The 19,560-nt window shown below is 47.8% G+C and overlaps 1 protein-coding gene across 11 annotated transcripts in view; it reads left to right on the top strand.

Annotated features, from left to right (window-relative positions):
• Positions 1 to 19,560, top strand: part of EIF4G3 (eukaryotic translation initiation factor 4 gamma 3) — a 137,410-nt gene that overhangs the window by 29,846 nt on the left and 88,004 nt on the right. Inside the window, exon 1 of one of the 11 annotated variants that reach the window (XM_068241676.1) lies at positions 5,555 to 5,687. The exons of the other annotated variants lie outside the window; for them this stretch is intronic. Within the exon in view, the coding sequence (XP_068097777.1) occupies positions 5,574 to 5,687 (114 nt within the window). The 5' untranslated portion in view covers positions 5,555 to 5,573. Of the gene's footprint in view, positions 1 to 5,554; positions 5,688 to 19,560 lie in introns of those variants that run through there. 11 annotated transcript variants of the gene reach the window in all.

The following is a 19,560-nucleotide window of genomic DNA, read 5'->3' as shown; positions in this document are numbered from 1 at the left end:
CTTTAAATATCAGTTAATAGTCTTGGTTCCAGAACATCCTGTTCTGTTGTAATGGCTGGGTAAATAACCGGCAGCAGTTTCCTCTAGAGTTGCATAGCAGCCAGCTGGAGGTACACAACAACGCAGTATGAGTGTGCCCTGGACACATGTTATGCTGTCTGCTACTTTCCTTGCCTTGAAGAAGGAACTTGTCCTGGTTCTGAAAATGCTGAATATTAGAGGACTGAAGCGAGAGGGATATGGAGGCTTCCATATTTATTTCCTTTTTAACAATACCAGTTGCCTGGCAGTCCTGCTGATTCTCTGCCTCCAATACTTTTAGCCATAGCCCCTGAACAAGCATGCAGCAGATCAGGTGTTTCTGACATTGTCAGATCTGACAAGATTAGCTGCATGCTTGTTTTTGAGGTGATACAGACACTACTGCAGCCAAATAGAAGAGCAGAGCTGCCAGGCAACTGGTATTGTTTAAAACTTTGTCCGGCAGACCCGAGAAAATTGAGCATTTCTGCGTCCCACTGGGCGGAACGAATCCCATAGCAGAGCGAGGCGTCCGTACCGGTGCAGAATGATGCTATTGTCGGGCCCCAATGAACTCTGTCAGCCGCGAGGGGTAGCGGGGTGACCCCATAGGCCCAGCGTCACCCAGAGATGTCGGCATTCGTTGTGCTGCAGCATCTCGGCATTGTGGGTAGTGGAGTTTGTGGAATTTTAAGCAATACCAGTTGCCTGGCTGTCCTACTGATTCTCTTCCTCTAATGCTTTTAGCCAGGGCTGTGGAGTCGGTACAAAAATCTTCCAACTCCGACTCCTCAGTTTATGAAACCTCCGACTCCGGGTGCCCAAAATGGCTCCAACTCCTCGACTCCAACTCCTTAGTCTAATACTTAACAGGGCTGTGGACTTTGTACAAAAATCATCCGACTCCTCAGTTTATGGAATCAACGACTCCCACTCCGGGTGCCCAAAATTGCCCCGACTCCGACTCCACAGCCCTGCTTTTAGCCATAGCCCCTGAACAAGCATGCAGCAGATCAGGGGTTTGACATTGTGAGATCTGATGGCATTAGCTGCATGCTTGTTTCTGGTGTGTGATTCAGACACTACTGTAGCCAAAGAGATCAGCAGGGCTGCCAGTCAACTGGTATTATTTAACCATTTAAATATGGCTCACGTCAGTTGTCCGTTAATCATCGTTGACCAGGAAAACAATTTTTATAATCCATTGTGATGGATCGATGGTACAGATTTGTTGATGGGTTTGGGTTCAGGGATTGTGAAAGTACACTGTCCACTTTCAGTACGCAGGAGGCTTATTTCCCCCCTGCAGGGATTCCCCTTCTGAATACTTTATTTCCTGCTGCCATGCTGTGGAATGGAGTCGGTGGTTATTTATACTCTGGTCATGTGGCTGCCCTCGGGGGTCCGGCATCAGAAGCCGTGGCTGTAGATGGTATGCTGTGGAATGGTGTCAGTGGTTATTCATGCTCAGGTCCCGTGGCTGCACTCTGGGTCTGGCATCAGAAGCCGGGGCTGTGGATGGTATGCTGTGGAATGGTGTCAGTGGTTATTCATGCTCTGGTCCCGTGGCTGCACTCGGGGCTCCGGCATCAGAAGCCGTGGCTGTAGATGGTATGCTGTGGAATGGTGTCAGTGGTTATTTATACTCTGTTCCCGTGGCTGCACTCTGGGTCCGGCATCAGAAGCCGTGGCTGTAGATGGTATACTGTGGAATGGTGTCAGTGGTTATTCATGCTCAGGTCCCGTGGCTGCACTCTGGGTCTGGCATCAGAAGCCGGGGCTGTGGATGGTATGCTGTGGAATGGTGTCAGTGGTTATTCATGCTCTGGTCCCGTGGCTGCACTCGGGGCTCCGGCATCAGAAGCCGTGGCTGTAGATGGTATGCTGTGGAATGGTGTCAGTGGTTATTTATACTCTGTTCCCGTGGCTGCACTCTGGGTCCGGCATCAGAAGCCGTGGCTGTAGATGGTATACTGTGGAATGGTGTCAGTGGTTATTCATGCTCAGGTCCCGTGGCTGCACTCGGGGGTCTGGCATCAGAAGCCGGGGCTGTGGATGGTATGCTGTGGAATGGTGTCAGTGGTTATTCATGCTCTGGTCCCGTGGCTGCACTCGGGGGTCTGGCATCAGAAGCCGGGGCTGTGGATGGTATGCTGTGGAATGGTGTCAGTGGTTATTCATGCTCTGGTCCCGTGGCTGCACTCGGGGGTCCGGCATCAGAAGCCGTGACTGTAGATGGTATGCTGTGGAATGGTGTCAGTGGTTATTCATACTCTGGTCACGTGGCTGCCCTCGGGGGTCGGGCATCCGAAGCCGTGGCTGTAGATGGTGTGCTGTGGAATGGTGTCAGTGGTTATTCATGCTCAGGTCCCGTGGCTGCACTCGGAGGTCCGGCATCAGAAGCCGTGGCTGTAGATGGTGTGCTGTGGAATGGTGTCAATGGGTATTTATGCTCTGGTCACGTGGCTGCACTCGGGGGTCCAGCATCAGAAGCCGTGGCTGTAGATATTATGCTATGGAATGGAGTCAGTGGTTATTCGTGCTCTGGTCCCATGGCTGCACTCTGGGGTCCAGCATCAGAAGCCGTGGCTGTAGATGGTATGCTGTGAAATGGTGTTAGTAGTTATTCATGCTGTGGTCACGTGGCTACACACAGCGGTCCAACATCGGAAGCCGTGGCTGTAGGTGTTACACTGCTATGCGGTGGAATGGAGTCGTAATGGAATAAATGTGGTGGCACCCCTTCCCCTTCTTTCTGGCCTCAGATCAGCCAGTCATAGACATGGCACCCCTCACCTGGCATCATGGTCGCACCCCTTCCCCTTCTTTCCAGTCTCCTATCTGCCATTCATAGACTTGGCATCCCCTCTCTGGCATCAGGGTGGCACCCCTTCCCCTTCTTTCCAGTCTCCTATCTGCCATTCATAGACTTGGCATCCCCTCTCTGGCATCAGGGTGGCACCCCTTCCCCTTCTCTCCAGTCTCCTACCTGCCAGTCTTAGACATGGCACCCTCCTCTCTGGAATCAGGGTGGCACCCCTTCCCCTTCTCTCCAGTCTCCTATCTGCCATTCATAGACTTGGCATCCCCCTCTCTTGCATCAGGGTGGCACCCCTTCCCCTTCTCTCCAGCCTCCTATCTGCCAGTCTTAGACATGGCACCTCTCTGGCATCAGGGTGGCACCCTTTCCCCCTCTCTCCAGTCTCCTATCTGCCAGTCTTAGACATGGCACCCTCCTCTCTGGCATCAGGGTGGCACCCCTTCCCCCTCTCTCCAGTCTCCTATCTGCCAGTCTTAGACATGGCACCTCCTTTCTGGCATCAGGGTGGCACCCCTTCCCCCTCTCTCCAGTCTATCTGCCAGTCTTAGACATGGCACCCACCCTCTCTGGCATCAGGGTGGCACCCCTTCCCCCTCTCCAGCCTCCTATCTGCCAGTCATAGACATGGCACCCCCTCTCATGCATCAGGGTGGCACCCCTTCCCCCTCTCTCCAGTCTCCTATCTGCCAGTCATAGACATGGCACCCCCTCTCATGCATCAGGGTGGCACCCCTTCCCCCTCTCTCCAGTCTCCTATCTGCCAGTCATAGACATGGCACCCCCTCTCTGGCATCAGGGTGGCACCCTTTCCCCCTCTCTCCTGTCTCTATCTGCCAGGCAGACATGGCATCCCCTCTTTGGCATCAGGGTGGCACCCCTTCCCCCTCTCTCCAGTCTCCTATCTGCCAGTCATAGACATGGCACCGCCTCTCTGGCATCTGGGTGGCCTGTGCCGTGCTGTCAGGGTTGCTTTGGTGATGGGAACTGTGTGTTCTCCCGGAAGAGCAGAGAAAGAAAAGGGAGTATAGAATGTGCCAGCACAGAACAGGATGTTTGATGTGTGAATCATGGAGGGGGGGGGGGGGGGGGGGGATGATTCAGACGAGAATTGGAGCGTTCGGGGACATTCTGTATTTACAGTCTGTGTATGTGCGAGTACCGTATATAGCAGAGAGTAACCTGGTTCTGTGAATGAGCCTGAGCTGTCATTCATGCTGTCTTCCTAGCCTGATCTCACAGCGACTAGCTCAGCTGCTGGTTGAGAGAAGGACAAAGACCCCATTCAGCAGCTGGTATGTCACCCCCCCTCCCCCCCTTCCACGCTCACTGCCATTGTTCACAGCTCCAGTGCCATAATCTGCAGGAGGCACACGAGTTCAGCCTGACAGACAATCTGCACATTTATTACTGAGTATAATCTATACAATCAATATCCCCTGTGTGCCGGGGTCAGCCAGCGTGCTTGGCTTCCTGCAGGCCCCCCTCTGTATCGCTATCTCGCAGGGCGAAGGTTCTCTTGTGCAATGTATGCTGCTCGTGGCCAATTGCAGGCCAGCCCGTGTGTTGCTATGTGGCTGCGTAGCACCTGACAAGACGGCATGTTCTGACCTCAGGTTACCCGTCCTGTGTGTCTGGATTATGTGTCTCTCTGTAGGCAGTGTTGAGTATACACAGAGCTGTGATTGGTGCTCAGCTTGCCATTCTTCTTCTATGCACAGAGCGAGCGTTGCTCAGTTCTGCAAACAGATTCCAAGAGCTCCCTGATCCTCTCCCTGAAACCACTTTCCTTCTCAAATCGGATTGCAACTTCAGAGTCCTCTGATCCAATCCTTTCAGATCTGACCACAGCTTCCGAGAACTCCCTGATCCCGACAAAGCTCTCAGGTCCTCTCAGATCTGACCACAGCTTCCAAGAACTCCCTGATCCCAGCAAAATTCTCAGGTCCTCAGATCTGACCACAGCTTTCGAGAACCCCCCTCTCAATTCCTTAGATCTGACCACAGCTTCCTAGAACTCCCTGATCCTGACAAAGCTGTCAGGTCCTCTCAGATCTGACCACAGCCTCCAGGGATCCTAGATCTTGACTCCATTTTCCACTTCTCTCTGATCCTACCACAGCTTACAAGGGCTTCCTGATCCTTGCACAACTTCCAGGAAAACAACTTCCGAGTCCTCTTATGTCTGACCACAGCTTAGAACACCTTCCTGATATAGTTTCACAGTCCACTTAGATCAGACCACAGTGTTGAGAGCTCTTTAGAACCTCCTGATCTCGATGCAACCTTCCGGTCATCTCGCGTCTGACCACAGCTTCTGAGACCTCCCCTCCTTACAAATTTTTCCCAGATTTGACCACATTTTCTGAGAGTTCACTGATCTTTATACCCCTTGAGGGATCCCAGATGTGGACAACTTTTGAAAGACCTCTCAAATCTTTCCACAACCTCTTGGAGACCACCTAGATTCGGACACAACTTTTGCCAGCGATCCCTCACCCTGATGCTTTCAGCTTTTTCTGGAGTCTAGAGCCATCACGATTCCACGATGTGAGGAATTGGCCTTTTTTTTAGTGACTTAAGCCTGATCACTCCTACGTTATACTTCATCATTTTGTGGCTGACGAGGACCACAGGATCAAGACTACATTAGGAAGCTCTAATCTGGGTTCCACAGATTATTATAGCTCTGTGTTAATTGATATGGTGTCCATCAAGAAGTCCTCACTCCCCAATGTTGACCATTCGTAACACTCCTGACTTGGACTTTAGTGACCTATTTTTAACACCGGAAACCAGGGTGGAGAGTTGTGGGAATCTGATGGGAAAACCAGGAGTTTACATCCAGGTACGAGGAACAGCACTGGATAGAAATGGCGGTATAGTGTTGTGGTTTGCTAAGTAGAGTTTCTTGTCTGATACCAGTCACGGCATTGATCATTTGTTACATATCTACATATCCTGTCATACATGTTGATCTGCTCTCAACATGATCCTCTCCTAAGGCTGTTGTGTCAGGGAAATGAAGTAACTGAAGAGTGAGGCGCAGGGGGCGTGCATGGACAGTATGGCGGGAGGCACATCTCGTGCCCGTTAACAGAACGGGCATAATGACGAGTAATTTATAAAATCACTGGGGGCGATGGAATTAAATACGCACTTTCTTAGTGTTGCACTTTCATAAAATAAATTTTCTGGTGATTGACATTGGTTTCCAGTTTAATGTTGCTACAGAAAAAGTTAGAGGAACTGCCGCGAAAATCTTAAAACTTAAAACACATAAAAATAAGAAGTACATTTCTTCCAGCGATAAATGAGCCATATATTTCTTTTCTCCTAGGTTGCTGTCTCTTACAGTAGGTAGTAGAAATCTGACATTACCGACAGGTTTTGGACTAGTCCGTCTCTTCATGGGGGATTCTCAGCATGGCCTTTATTCTTTATAAAGACATTCCCTGTAAAAAAAAAAAAACTATACAAAGATGCTGGCCAGCCTCCCTGCTCGCTGCACAGGTTTTTGGCAGTTGGACAGAGCAACTGCCATTCACTAAATGCTTTTAAAATTAAAGAAAAACCTAAGTACCCCCTATGAGAAGATGGGCTAGTCCAAAATCTGTCGGTAATGTCAGCTTTCTACTACCTACTGTAAGTGACAGCAACATAGGAGAAAAGTAATTAATGGCTCATTTAACGCCGGAAGAAACGTACTTCTTATTTGTACATTTGTAATCTTACATTTTAAGATTTTCACAACGGAGGAACGTGATAAATAAAATAGCTTTTTTTAATTACAATATTCAGTTATAAATCATTTAGCTGATGTTTGCCCATTGTAAAAATTTTCCTCACCCTGATTTACTTTCTGACAATTATCACAGGTGGCCCCATCAACTTTACCATCTCCATGTAGTACGAGGGTTTACTTACACAGTGTGTTCATAGTATTCAATATCTGCTGACCCTCATACTAAATGGAGGTGGAAAAAGTGGTCAGTGTTTGGCCAATCATAATTGGAAGTGTGTACTTAGCTTTAGTCCTGTCAGGTGCTGCTCTGCGGCATGTTTGTTTAAGAGCTCTAAAGTTAGTATAAAATACACCTGTTCTCCCAGAATGCTCTGGGAGTGAGAACTTTGCATATCTAATCAGCCTAGGCTATGATATCACTGAGAGGGCGGGTGTTACATAGCAGTATACAGCAATCTATAGATAAAGGAAGTGTTTCTGATGCTGAAACCAGGATATTTCATGTAAGAGTCAGTATCCTGGATAATTTCCTGCATTCTGCCATATGTCACTACAGTTCCTCTTTAAGAAGTAATAAACAGTTGCACCATCCGCCTCTGGTAGACGTCCCAAGTGTTGTGACGGTTTGTTTACCTCCGCGTCCCTGTTGCGCAATCTTTGTCACATGTTGTCCTGAGCTGTGTACCTCGTGTGTTTGTTATCACCTGTTCTGCCTGGCACTGTGAGTTTCCATCACCCACTTCTGATTTATGTATTCTCTACAACGCTGTGATACAGTAACGCTGCATGTACAGTTCATGCTCATTTATCCAGCACTGACTGGGATCGGCTCGGGGATTATTCGTTATGCCACATTGGATGGTGATCTATGTTTGTATGGACAATTGTAACGAGAGGGGATATGGAGGCTGCCATTTTTGTTTCCTTTTAATTAATACCAGTCGCCTGGCAGCCCTGCTCGTCTATTTGGCTGCAGTAGTGTCTGAATTGCACCAGAAACAAGCATGCAGCTAATCTGACAATGTCAAACGCCTGATCTGATGCATGCTTGTTCAGGGTTTATGGCAAAGGATCAGCATGGCTGCCAGGCAACTGGTATTGCTGAAAATGAAATATGGCAGCCTCCATATCCCTCTCACTTCAGGTGTACTTTAAAGTGAACGCAAGGAGGCAGGACAAAAAAAGTTTGATACTTGCCTAGATGGAGGATAGCTCTGGATGGTTCAGGGGCTTCCCTTGTCCTCTCCCCCACCACTGCTACGTACGGACCCTGTGAACATATCAGAGAATAGATTGTTGTACATGATCTAGTGATGGTGATACAAGCCCAGCCATATAGTGTCTCTGCGTTAGTGCCGCCGCGGCTGAGCAGTAAGGAAAACCGCTCCTCCAGAAGTGGCTTGCAAGTGCCAATTTATTTTAGCATATTTTTGTATTTCTTATTTGTTCATTTCCTTGCTACTAATTAGTACTGAGGTAATGTGTATTTTATGTCCACGTGTCACTAGGGGGCAGTGTGAGACAATAATAGAGGACTTCTGCTTTCAGTTTCTGTATTTTCTGTTAACAGGGAGAGATCAAAGCATTCCAAGACATTTACAGCACAAAGCAGTGCACTGATCTCAAACAAGTGAAATGAAGTGGGAGGGATGTGGTGGCTGCCGTGTTTATTTCCTTTTAAACAATACCAGTTGCCTGGCAGTGCTGCTGACCTCTGGCTGATCTCTAAATCACACCTGAAACCAGGGCTGTGGAGTCGTGGAGTCTGAGTCGTGGAGTCGGGCAATTTTGGGTGCCTGGAGTCGGGAAAAAATGCACCCGACTCCGACTCCTTATGAATTTGTAACTGTAATTAAAATAGAAAATATGATAAAATGTTCTATTTCTCAGATAATAGTCATTAAAAATAATGTATATATACAGTATATATACAGTAATAGCTGTGCTTAGTCCACAAAAATGAAATAAACCAATCAAAATTAGTTACTTGTGCTGCTTCAATAAAGCAGTCCCCGTATTTTTAAGGTCAGATATACATATCTGATTGTGACTGTATATATGATGTGTACACAGGAATCTCTTATATATACTAAATAACATCTATGCTGTAAGAATAAAGCCTGATGTGTAGCCGTGTCACTAATAGAGATGGTCAATGAGATGGAAATAATTCTGCATTGATGCTGATTTATGCAAATGTATGCACTCCCTTTGCTGATGAAATCAAATAATTTGATATGTTGTTAAAATTTGGTTTGGTGACTACAAATTAAAGGGTAACTAAGACGGATGAAAAGTAAAGTTTTATACATACCTGGGGCTTCCTCCAGCCCCCTTCAGGCTAATCAGTCCCTCGCTGTCCTCCACCACCCGGATCTTCTGCTATGTGTCCTGGTAATTCAGCCAGTCAGCACTGTCCGGCCGCATGCCGCTCCCACAGCCAGGAACATTCTGCACCTGCGCAATAGTGCTGCACAGGTGTAGTATGCTCCTGGCGGCGGAGTGTGTGCATGCGCACTACGCCCGACTGGCTCAAGTACCTGGACTCATAGCAGAAGATCCAGGTGGTGGAGGAGGACAACGAGGGACTGATTATCCTGAAGGTGGCTGGAGGAAGCCCCAGGTATGTATAAAACTTTAATTTCATCTGTCTCAGGTTTACTTTGTTACACAGTAGTACTATACTCTACATATGCACTCCCCACAGAGCTGCAGGGAATCCAATGAGAATGCTGTGCACATTGAACACAGAGGTGTTGTCTGTTTACAATCTCCTCATTCCCCTGCAGAGTACCTGCACATCATTATTACATGTACCCACACTTACATTGCCTAGGGCCTGATAGATGTTCTTTGTTCCGGTTTGTACCTTTTACAAGTACTCTTACCAAGGACTAGTTTTAGTCTAAAGGGAATAAATATAGTAGTCTACATATCCTTCTCACTTCAATTGTCTTGTAAAATTCCTAAGCGTTGGCAGTTAAGAGACGAATTTCATGTTACATACTTTTAATCAACAAAATTGTAATATGCAAATTAGAGGAGTCGGAGTCTAGGAGTCGGAGTCGGTGAAATCCTAAACTGAGGAGTCGGAGTCGGTGGATTTTTGGACCGACTCCACAGCCCTGCCTGAAACAAGCATGCCGCTAATCCAGTCACACTAAAGGCCCATACACACGTCTGATTTTTTGGAACGACGGGTCGTTTGAACGACCCGTCGTTTAGACGTCTGCCCGCTAAATCGGACGTGTGTACAGACTGTCGTTCGCGTGATAAGGCTGAGTCAAACTCAGTCTTATCACGCCAACGACAGTCTGTACACACGCCCAATTTAGCGGGCAGACGTCTGAACGACGGGTCGTTCAAACGACCCGTCCCAAAAAATCAGACGTGTGTATGGGCCTTTAAAGAGACTAACAAAATTTTCAGCCTTAATTCTTCTATCCTATAAGTTCCTATGCCTGTTCTAATGTGCTCTGGCTTACTGCAGCCTTTCCCTTATTGCACAGTGGCTGTGTTATCTCTGTTATATGATCTAATCTGTTTTCTTCTGTCGGGCTAAGGCTGGAATGTGTGGAATGTCCAGGGCTGCTTGTGATTGGATAGAAGCAATACACACCCTCTTCAGGCCCCCTGCAGGCTTTGTATGACTCACACAATCTGCTTATGTGAGCCTATCACAAGCTGGTTAGTTTGTTTGTAAACACTGCCTAAAACTGTTAATTACAAGCCAGGATTGCAGCAGAGAGTGGCAGAAACAGTACAGAGGAGTCCAGGAGAACATAATGAATAGAATAGTATGCTTTTTGCTATAAAAAATTTAGAGTACAGATTCACTTTAAGGTGGCCATACACTGGTCGATTTGCCATCAGATCGACCTACAGATAGTTCCCTCTCTGATCGAATCTGATCAGAGAGGGATCGTATGGCTGCCTTTACTGCAAACAGATTGTGAATCGATTTCAGCATGAAATCGCTTCACCATCTGTGAAGCTGCCGCCTCTTCCCCCCCCCCCCCCCCCCTCCTTGAAAACATTACCTGATCCGGCCAGCGCGAGTCCCTCGGTCTCTACTGTCTTCTTCTCTGCTCTGGGCTCCATTGCTGCAGCTTCACTGTACTTCCTGTCCGGAGAAGTTTAAACAGTAGAGGGCGCTCTACTGTTTAAACTTCCTGTCGGGACAGGAAGAAGTGAAGCCTGCCGGAGCCCTGCGGAGAAGGAGCAGCGGTGACAGCGGGGATACACGCCGGCCGGATCAGGTAATGTATAGCCGCCAGCGTCGGTCGTCGGACACTCGAAAGCCGCTATCGACGCACTCCCGACCCCCAGCGATCGAGCGAAATCTTCCGCACAGATGGATTAACGGGAGCGATCGATTTCGGACGGAAATCGATCGTTCGGTCAGCATTTGCGCAACGATTTCACAGCAGATTCAATCACAGTGATTGAATCTGCTGTATTTTGGCAGGAAAATCGTTAAGTGTATGGACCCACTTCAGTCAGAGCACCTGATCTGCATGCTTGTTCAGGGTCTATGGCTAAAATGTTAGATGCAAAGGATCAGCAGGACAGCCAGGGAATGTGCATTGTTTAAAAGGAAATAAATATGGCAGCCTCCATATACTGTACCTGTCTTTTAATTTGCCCTTTAAAGTGGACCTGAACTCTTTCACAGGACACTAGGAAAACATAACAGACATGCACCCTGTATGTATTTAAAGCGTTTAGCCTGTGTAATTCCCCCTCATTTGTGTCTAATCACTAGTTGTAATTTGATCCTCCCCTGTGTCACATGACTGCCTATGGCAGATAAGCCCATTTGAAAGCACAGGCTGTAAACAATATGTCTGCTTCCATGAATCAGAACGTAGAAACTGTGCAGATTTATTTTAGGATTTGTATCAGCTGTACAGACATGTTTATTGTTTAAAGGTTATTGTGTTGTTGTGTATCTTTTGGAGCAGAGAGGAGTTCTGAGTTCAGGTCCACTTTAAGCATGGTCGATGAAATGCTAATAATTTTGAGTTGCTGTTTAGGGAGATCACCATTATTAGTTTGAGCATTCAGTAGTTATAACACCAACATCCTTCAGCTGCTTATACTAGTGACGGACTGGTAGGTTGTCTATTTACTTTCACCGACAGCAGTTTTGAGGGTGGTTAAACACCCTCTGCTACAGTCAGACTGAATATTAGACAATTGCCCACACTCTGAGTTGTGGGCCGACGCAGCAGAGAGGAGGTAGATGTTAGCGTCAAGCATGGGCAAACTTGGCCTTCTAGCTGTTGAGGAACTACAAGTTCAACAATGCATTGCAGGAGTCTGACAGCCCGAGTCATGACTCGTAAAGGCAAATGCATTGTGGGATTTGTAGTTTCTTAACAGCTGGAGGGCCAAGTTTGCCCATGCCTGTGTTAGCTGGTGCTGATGGATGAACTCTGCAGCACCGGGGATGAGCAGGACACCTGATAGTAGCCCCCTGTGCCTCTCCCATAATCCTCTGCAGCACCAGTTATGAGCTGGACACCTGATAGTAGCCCTCTGTGCCTGCAGCCCTGTGCCTCTCCCATAATCCTCTGCAGCACCAGTTATGAGCTGGACACCTGATAGTAGCCCTCTGTGCCTGCAGCCCTGTGCCTCTCCCATAATCCTCTGCAGCACCATGGATGAGCTGGACGCCTGATAGTAACCCTCTGTGCCTGCAGCCCTGTGCCTCTCCCATAATCCTCTGCAGCACCAGGGATGAGCTGGGTTCCTGATAGTAGCCCTCTGTGCCTGCAGCCCTGTGCCTCTCCCATAATCCTCTGCAGCACCAGGCATGAGCTGGGTTCCTAATAGTAGCCCTCTATGCCTGCAGCCCTGTGCCTCTCCCATAATCCTCTGCAGCACCAGTGATGAGCTGGACACCTGATAGTAGCCCTCTGTGCCTGCAGCCCTGTGCCTCTCCCATAATCCTCTGCAGCACCATGGATGAGCTGGACGCCTGATAGTAGCCCTCTGTGCCTGCAGCCCTGTGCCTCTCCCATAATCCTCTGCAGCACCAGGGATGAGCTGGGTGCCTGATAGTAACCCTCTTTGCCTGCAGCCCTGTGCCTCTCCCATAATCCTCTGCAGTAGCGGATGGGGACTGACTGGCCTCTCTGTTCCTGCTGAGCTCAGCCAAAAGCCTCCTCAAACAGGCACCCATGTGATGGATATAAAGGATCGGTCCTCTTTGTAATGCCTGACTGCCCCTTCTCCACCCCCCAGGCTGAAAGTGGCATCCCCAGCACGTAGGACAAGTTCTGTCCTGTCCTTCAGTCACTCTGCAGGCCTCACCTCACTCAGCTCTGGGATTTTCCTGAGACACCCCAGAGTGTGGCCAGCCTTCCCTAGCTCTGGGATTTTTCTGAGACACCCCAGAGTGTGGCCAGCCTTCCCTGCAGCTGTGTCTTTATATCTTCCTTGCAGAAACCACACTCCATATCCAGTGAGTTATACCGTAATTATGTATTTATGTAGCAATGACATCTTCTGCAGCACATTACAGAGTACATAGTCATGTCACTGACTGTCCTCACAGGAGCTCACAATCTAATCCTACCATAGTCATATGTCCTACCATATTATTATTATGTATTTATACAGCACTAACATCTTCTGCAGCACATTACAGAGTACATAGTCATGTCGCTGACTGTACTCAGAGGAGCTCACATACTAATCCTACCATAGTCATGGTCTAATATCCTACCATATTATGTATTTATACAGCACTGTGAGGAGCTCACAATCTAATCTTTGCCATAGTCATAATTGAATCTCCTACCAGATTATTATTGTGTATTTATATAGAACTGACATCCTCTGCAGCACTTTACAGAGTACATTGGCCTCAATTCACTAGGATTATCTCCTGTCTTTAAAAACTCTTCTAGAGTTGTTACCATGGAAGGCATGTAGTATTCAGGAAACCTTTTACCTCAGGCAAACCTAAAGTTAACTCTTCTGTCTTTAAGTTAACTCTCCAATCCTTAAAATAACTCCATAGTTAAAGACAGGCTGTTAATTAACTGCATGTGAAAATAACTACAGAGGAGGTAACTTAACTACAGAGGGGGTAAATTAACGACAGAGGAGGTAACTTAAGGAATGAAAAGATAACTCTCTCACTGTGTGGAGGTAAGTTTTCTCTTGCCTTATTATCTCCAGTATGATCTTAGTGAATTGAGGCCATAGTCATGTCACTGACTGTCCCCAGAGGAGCTCACAATCTAATCCCTACCATAGTCATAGTCTAATGTCCTACCATATTATTATTATGTATTTAAAAAGCACTTTACAGAGTACATAGTCATGTCATGCCAAAACGTTGCTGACACAGCTCTAGTGGTTCCCAGGCCTAAAGCAGACTACACTTTTCTCTTGAGTTGGGTACGAAGTCGCTGTACTGTCCAGTAAAGGTAGCCATACATCTACTGATTTTGCTTCAGTTGACAACATGATCAACTTTATTGGGTGATCAACATCAGTATGATTGATAAAGTCGATTGACTAGAGGCACACATACTGTAAGCGATATCCTATGTGTTTCATCTTCACTGATCGATCTGACTGATGTCTCCATGCTCTCAATGCAAAAATCGATTGCGTGGCGATCGAATGATATGAGAACAGCAGATTCCTGTGCAAGCAACATCTTTCATTCTGCTTCATGAACAGAGTTGGCCGATTTGATATATCGGCCATTTTTCATAGATTAGGCCTTCTGGAACACACTATATTCTCTCTACTCGATAAAATCATGAAATGGTCCTTCATACAGCCAAATCGCCAGATGTATGGCCACCATAACTGTGTGAGACTTGCAGGCCGATGCACCTCACAGAGCTGACCCTGCAGGGAAGCCACACGCAGGCTCTTGAAGTCACTGTACAATTTCCGTGAGATCTTCCAGGAGAATTCGTATGTATGTTAGGCCATGCTGGGCTCCAGGGAGGGCTTGTGTGTCTCCGCTGCATCCTCAGTCCCTGATTGGTGGAGCTTGTGTCTCTGCTGCATCCCCAGTCCCTGATTGGTGGAGCTTGTGTGTATCCGCAGCATCCTCAGTCCCTGATTGGTGGAGCTTGTGTGTCTCCACAGCATCCTCAGTCCCTGATTGGTGGAACTTGTGTGTCTGCTGCATCCCCAGTCCCTGATTGGTGGAGCTTGTGTGTCTGCTGCATCCCCAGTCCCTGATTGGTGGAGCTTGTGTGTCTCCGCTGCATCCTCAGTCCCTGATTGGTGGAGCTTGTGTCTCTGCTGCATCCCCAGTCCCTGATTGGTGGAGCTTGTGTGTCTCCGCAGCATCCTCAGTCCCTGATTGGTGGAGCTTGTGTGTCTGTGCTGCATCCCCAGTCCCTGATTGGTGGAGCTTGTGTGTCTCTGCAGCATCCTCAGTCCCTGATTGGTGGAGCTTGTGTCTCCGCAGCATCCTCAGTCCCTGATTAGTGGAGCTTGTGTGTCTCCGCAGCATCCTCAGTCCCTGATTGGTGGAGCTTGTGTGTCTCCGCAGCATCCTCAGTCTCTGATTGGTGGAGCTTGTGTGTCTGTGCTGCATCCCCAGTCCGTGATTGGTGGAGCTTGTGTGTCTCTGCAGCATCCCCAGTCCCTGATTGGTGGAGCTTGTGTGTCTGTGCTGCATCCCCAGTCCCTGATTGGTGGAGCTTGTGTGTCTCTGCAGCATCCCCAGTCACTGATTGGTGGAGCTTGTGTGTCTCTGCAGCATCCCCAGTCCCTGATTGGTGGAGCTTGTGTCTCCGCAGCATCCTCAGTTTCTGATTGATGGAGCTTGTGTCTCCGCAGCATCCTCAGTCTCTGATTGATGGAGCTTGTGTCTCCGCAGCATCCTCAGTCTCTGATTGGTGGAGCTTGTGCATCTCTGCAGCATCCTCAGTCCCTGATTGTTGGAGCTTGTGCATCTCTGCAGCATCCCCAGTCCCTGATTGGTGGAGCTTGTGTGTCTCCGCAGCTTCCTCAGTCCCTGATTGGTGGAGCTTGTGTGTCTCCGCAGCATCCCCAGTCCCTGATTGGTGGAGCTTGTGTGTCTGCAGCATCCTCAGTCCCTGATTGGTGGAGCTTGTGTGTCTCCGCAGCATCCTCAGTCCCTGATTGGTGCAGCTTGTGTGTCTCCGCAGCTTCCTCAGTCCCTGATTGGTGGAGCTTGTGTGTCTGCAGCATCCTCAGTCCCTGATTGGTGGAGCTTGTGTGTCTCCGCAGCATCCCCAGTCCCTGATTGGTGGAGCTTGTGTGTCTGCAGCATCCTCAGTCCCTGATTGGTGGAGCTTGTGTGTCTCCGCAGCATCCCCAGTCCCTGATTGGTGGAGCTTGTGTGTCTGCAACATCCCCAGTCCCTGATTGGTGGAGCTTGTGTGTCTGCAACATCCTCAGTCCCTGTTTGGTGGAGCTTGTGTGTCTCCGCAGCATCCCCAGTCACTGATAGGTGGAGCTTGTGCATCTCTGCAGCATCCCCAGTCTCTGATTGGTGGAGCTTGTGTGTCTCCGCAGCATCCTCAGTCCCTGACTGGTGGAGCTTGTGAGTCTCCGCAGCATCCTCAGTCCCTGATTGGTGGAGCTTGTGTGCTTCTGCAGCATCCCCAGTCTCTGATTGGTGGAGCTTGTGTGTCTCCGCAGCATCCTCAGTCCCGGATTGGTGGGGTGGATTTGGTGACGCTCAGTCAGTGACACTGATAAGTGATTCCGGGATTCATCGGTCGTTGTTCCGTCCTATCCATTGTGAGAGGGTTTCAGTGGCCGGGGACAATGCCAGCTTTGTTTGCCAGGATAAGTTGGCGCCTGGCTCTGCATTGTGTGTGTCTGATTTCCTCCTTTGTGTGCTAGCATCAGGAGTGTTCTGCTCTGGCACCTGGCGCTTGTGAGGGCCCAGTACCAGCCTTCCTGGGGCCTGCCGCCCTGGGCAGCGCATGAGGTGAGTGCAGCATGGGGGGCTTGGGGGGTTTGTTACTCTTGTAGTTGTCAGGACGCTGTGATGTAACACGTAGGCATGTTTGTGGGAATGCAGTGAGCTACAATCTTCATTCTCTCTCCGTTTTAGCAGTTTGTTGCTGGAGCAGGGTCTTCCTCATAGAGGACAGGTCTACCTAGCCACACCTACTTAAAGGGGCCCTGTAGTGACATATAGTAGACTGCAGTTCATTATTCAGGATACCCACTTTTACGGTCATTTTCTGGTTTCAGTATCAGAAACACTTCCTATACCTATATATTGCTGTATATTGATATGTAACCCTCCCTCCCAATGATGTCACAGCCTAGGCCAGGCATGGGCAAACTCGGCCCTCCAGCTGTTACGGAACTACAAGTCCCACAATGCATTTGCCTTTATGAGTCATGACTGTAGCTATCAGACTCCTGCAATGCATTGTGGGACTTGTAGTTTCTTAATACCTGGAGGGCCAGGTTTGCCCATGCCTGGCTTAGGCTGTTTAGCTATGCGGAATTCTCCTCCTCCCGAGCATTCTGGGAGACCATGTGTATATATATTTTCTTTTTTTATAAATACTTTATTTCAGGGTTTTGTTTTGTTTTTTATTTTCTCCGAAGAGAAAAATAAGTAAAACAGTTGACAATATGAAACCTTCACAGTATGTAGTCCTCTAGCCACATCAGACATTTGTAAAGAACATTTTGCTTAGAAAATAACTAAAACACAGGAACCCCCCCTCCCCCCTCCATGCTCCCTTCCCACCCACCCCCATGCCATTGTTTCCTTCTTTATAAAATGCCATTTTACCAATGTATCTGGAAGGCCTGGGAGAGTGTATGTGTTGAACAGAAAGTACGGCCTTTGAAAAGACGTAGAGTTTTTCCTTAAGGTTTTTAGCCTCCCTGGCGGTATGATTATTTCCAGATTTTAGGGTCTTCTCTGAACATTCAGACCCTAAAATCAGGAAACAATCATGCTGCCAGGAAGCCAGCAGCAGCCCCTGCTCTCACTCACCTCCCTGTGCTCCAGCGCTGCAATTTTACCTCCATCCACCAGGTGGCGATGTAACTGTGGTGAGATGAATGACGGTGATCTCACCAGAGTTACTCAGAGCCTCAGAGGACCGGAAATAGAACCGCTATACATCTGGATCGCCCGGGAGGTATGTAAAGGCTCCCTGCTGCCTCCATTCACTTCCATTAAGCCTCCAGTGGCTAGCCTGTGCTCAGCTCGGTATTACCACCAGGGAGGATAGAGTTCCTTGTAGATCCTGTATTGCATACCAGGATGTGTACGGTACTTATTAGGTCAGGTTAGCTATTTCTTGTTGGTTGAAGGTTACAAGTATGAAACGTTGTATATATATATATATTTTCAATGGCTTTAGGACTCTCCGTAAATAAACATTCTGCAGATATCACCTGACAGGACTGAAGATGTCACCACCTGTGATGCATTTTAGAATGTAAATCAGGGTGAGTAAAGATTTTACACCGGGCAAACGCTGGCTAAATCATTTATAAATGACTATTATTAAAAATGACCAGATTTAGGCGTAGTTCACATTATAAATCGCAAGCGCTAAGTGCTTTTCAAAGCAATTTTCAAAGCGATTTCCAGTCGATTTTTTTTTAAAGCAATTAGTGATTTTCTCAAGCATTTTTTTAAGCACTTTTGTTTGGCAATTAGCGGGGTGTTTTTTTTTTTTTTTTTTTTTTACCACAATCAGGAAGTGAACTCTTTGACCTGGAACGGAATCTATTTATAGAGGAACTCCAGCCTAAACAAACATACTGTCATTAAGTTACATTAGTTATGCTAATTAAAATAGGTAATGTCTCTTACCCACCCTGTTTTAAAAGAACAGGCACATGTTTGATTTCATGATGGCAGCCATCTTTTTGGTTGAAAGGAGCTGACAGGGAGCATGAGACACAGTTCCAACTGTCCTGTGTCCTGAGCACCTCTCCCTGTTGCTAGGCAACGTGAATAGCAACATAGGAAATCTTATCATGCTCTGCACAGCATCGGGAAAAAAGCCCGGGCTTTTTTTCTTTGATGGGTGGAGCTTAGGTAAAAATGCAGCTAAAAATGATGCTTTGGTAAGAAAAACAAAGTTCTGATGCTGTGAAACTTTTAAAGAAACATCAAGCCTTTTCAGTTCTGCTGAGTAGATTTTTAGTCCGGAGGTTCACTTTAATGTTTTTTTACAAAAGCGCTCACGAAATCGCTTTTTCAAGCACTTAGCGAATTTCCTATACCTCGCATTGAAGCGCAAACACTCAAGAAATGGAGCAGGACCCGCGTTTGCAATTGGAAAGAAAGCACATCGCTCATGTGAGAACACTCACATGTAAGATCATTGCTCAAGCACTTTTATTGCGCTTTTTAAATCACAAGCTCAAAGCGCTCATAGTGTGAACAAGCCCTTATTGATTATTTTGATTACAGTTCCTCTTTTATTCTTGCGCTGGGCACTCGCACATTGTAGAATTAGACGTTGCTGTCGGCACCAGTAGGGGGCAGTGGTTGGTTCTGACAAGTACTTCAGAGATCGACAGACAGGAAAAGGTAAGTGCCGGTTCAAGAAAACCTTGTGAGGGTCTGCTCTGATCCAAAGTTGGATGGTGTGTTCACGGCTGTCACATATTGATGGCGCAATGGTCGCAAAACTGAAAATAGACTGCTGAGATAATGAATGGGTATGCAGCACTGATGGTAAATAGGACATTGGTAGGATAGAACGGAGTCTCATGGTTTTATTTTCAGTTTAACATATTAATTTTTAAAAGAGTTATCAGGGGAAAAATTATTAAATAAGTGCTACTTACCGGGGGCTTTCTCCAGCCCCAAGCTCCCAGCATGTCCCTCGCCGCAGCTCTCCCCGCAGCCGTTCGCCGCAGCTCGCTCTCGGTCCCAGGCAGTCCGCTCCGGCACACGTTGCGGTGATTGACAGCGCCGCTTGCGCAGGCACAGTACAGGTCGACCTGGAGGTCGGCCTAACGTCATCGC

The sequence above is a fragment of the Hyperolius riggenbachi genome, chromosome 6 (genome assembly GCF_040937935.1).
Source record: "Hyperolius riggenbachi isolate aHypRig1 chromosome 6, aHypRig1.pri, whole genome shotgun sequence".
NCBI classification, from domain to species: Eukaryota; Metazoa; Chordata; class Amphibia; order Anura; family Hyperoliidae; genus Hyperolius; species Hyperolius riggenbachi.
This window is presented reverse-complemented; position numbering and strand designations above follow the sequence as displayed.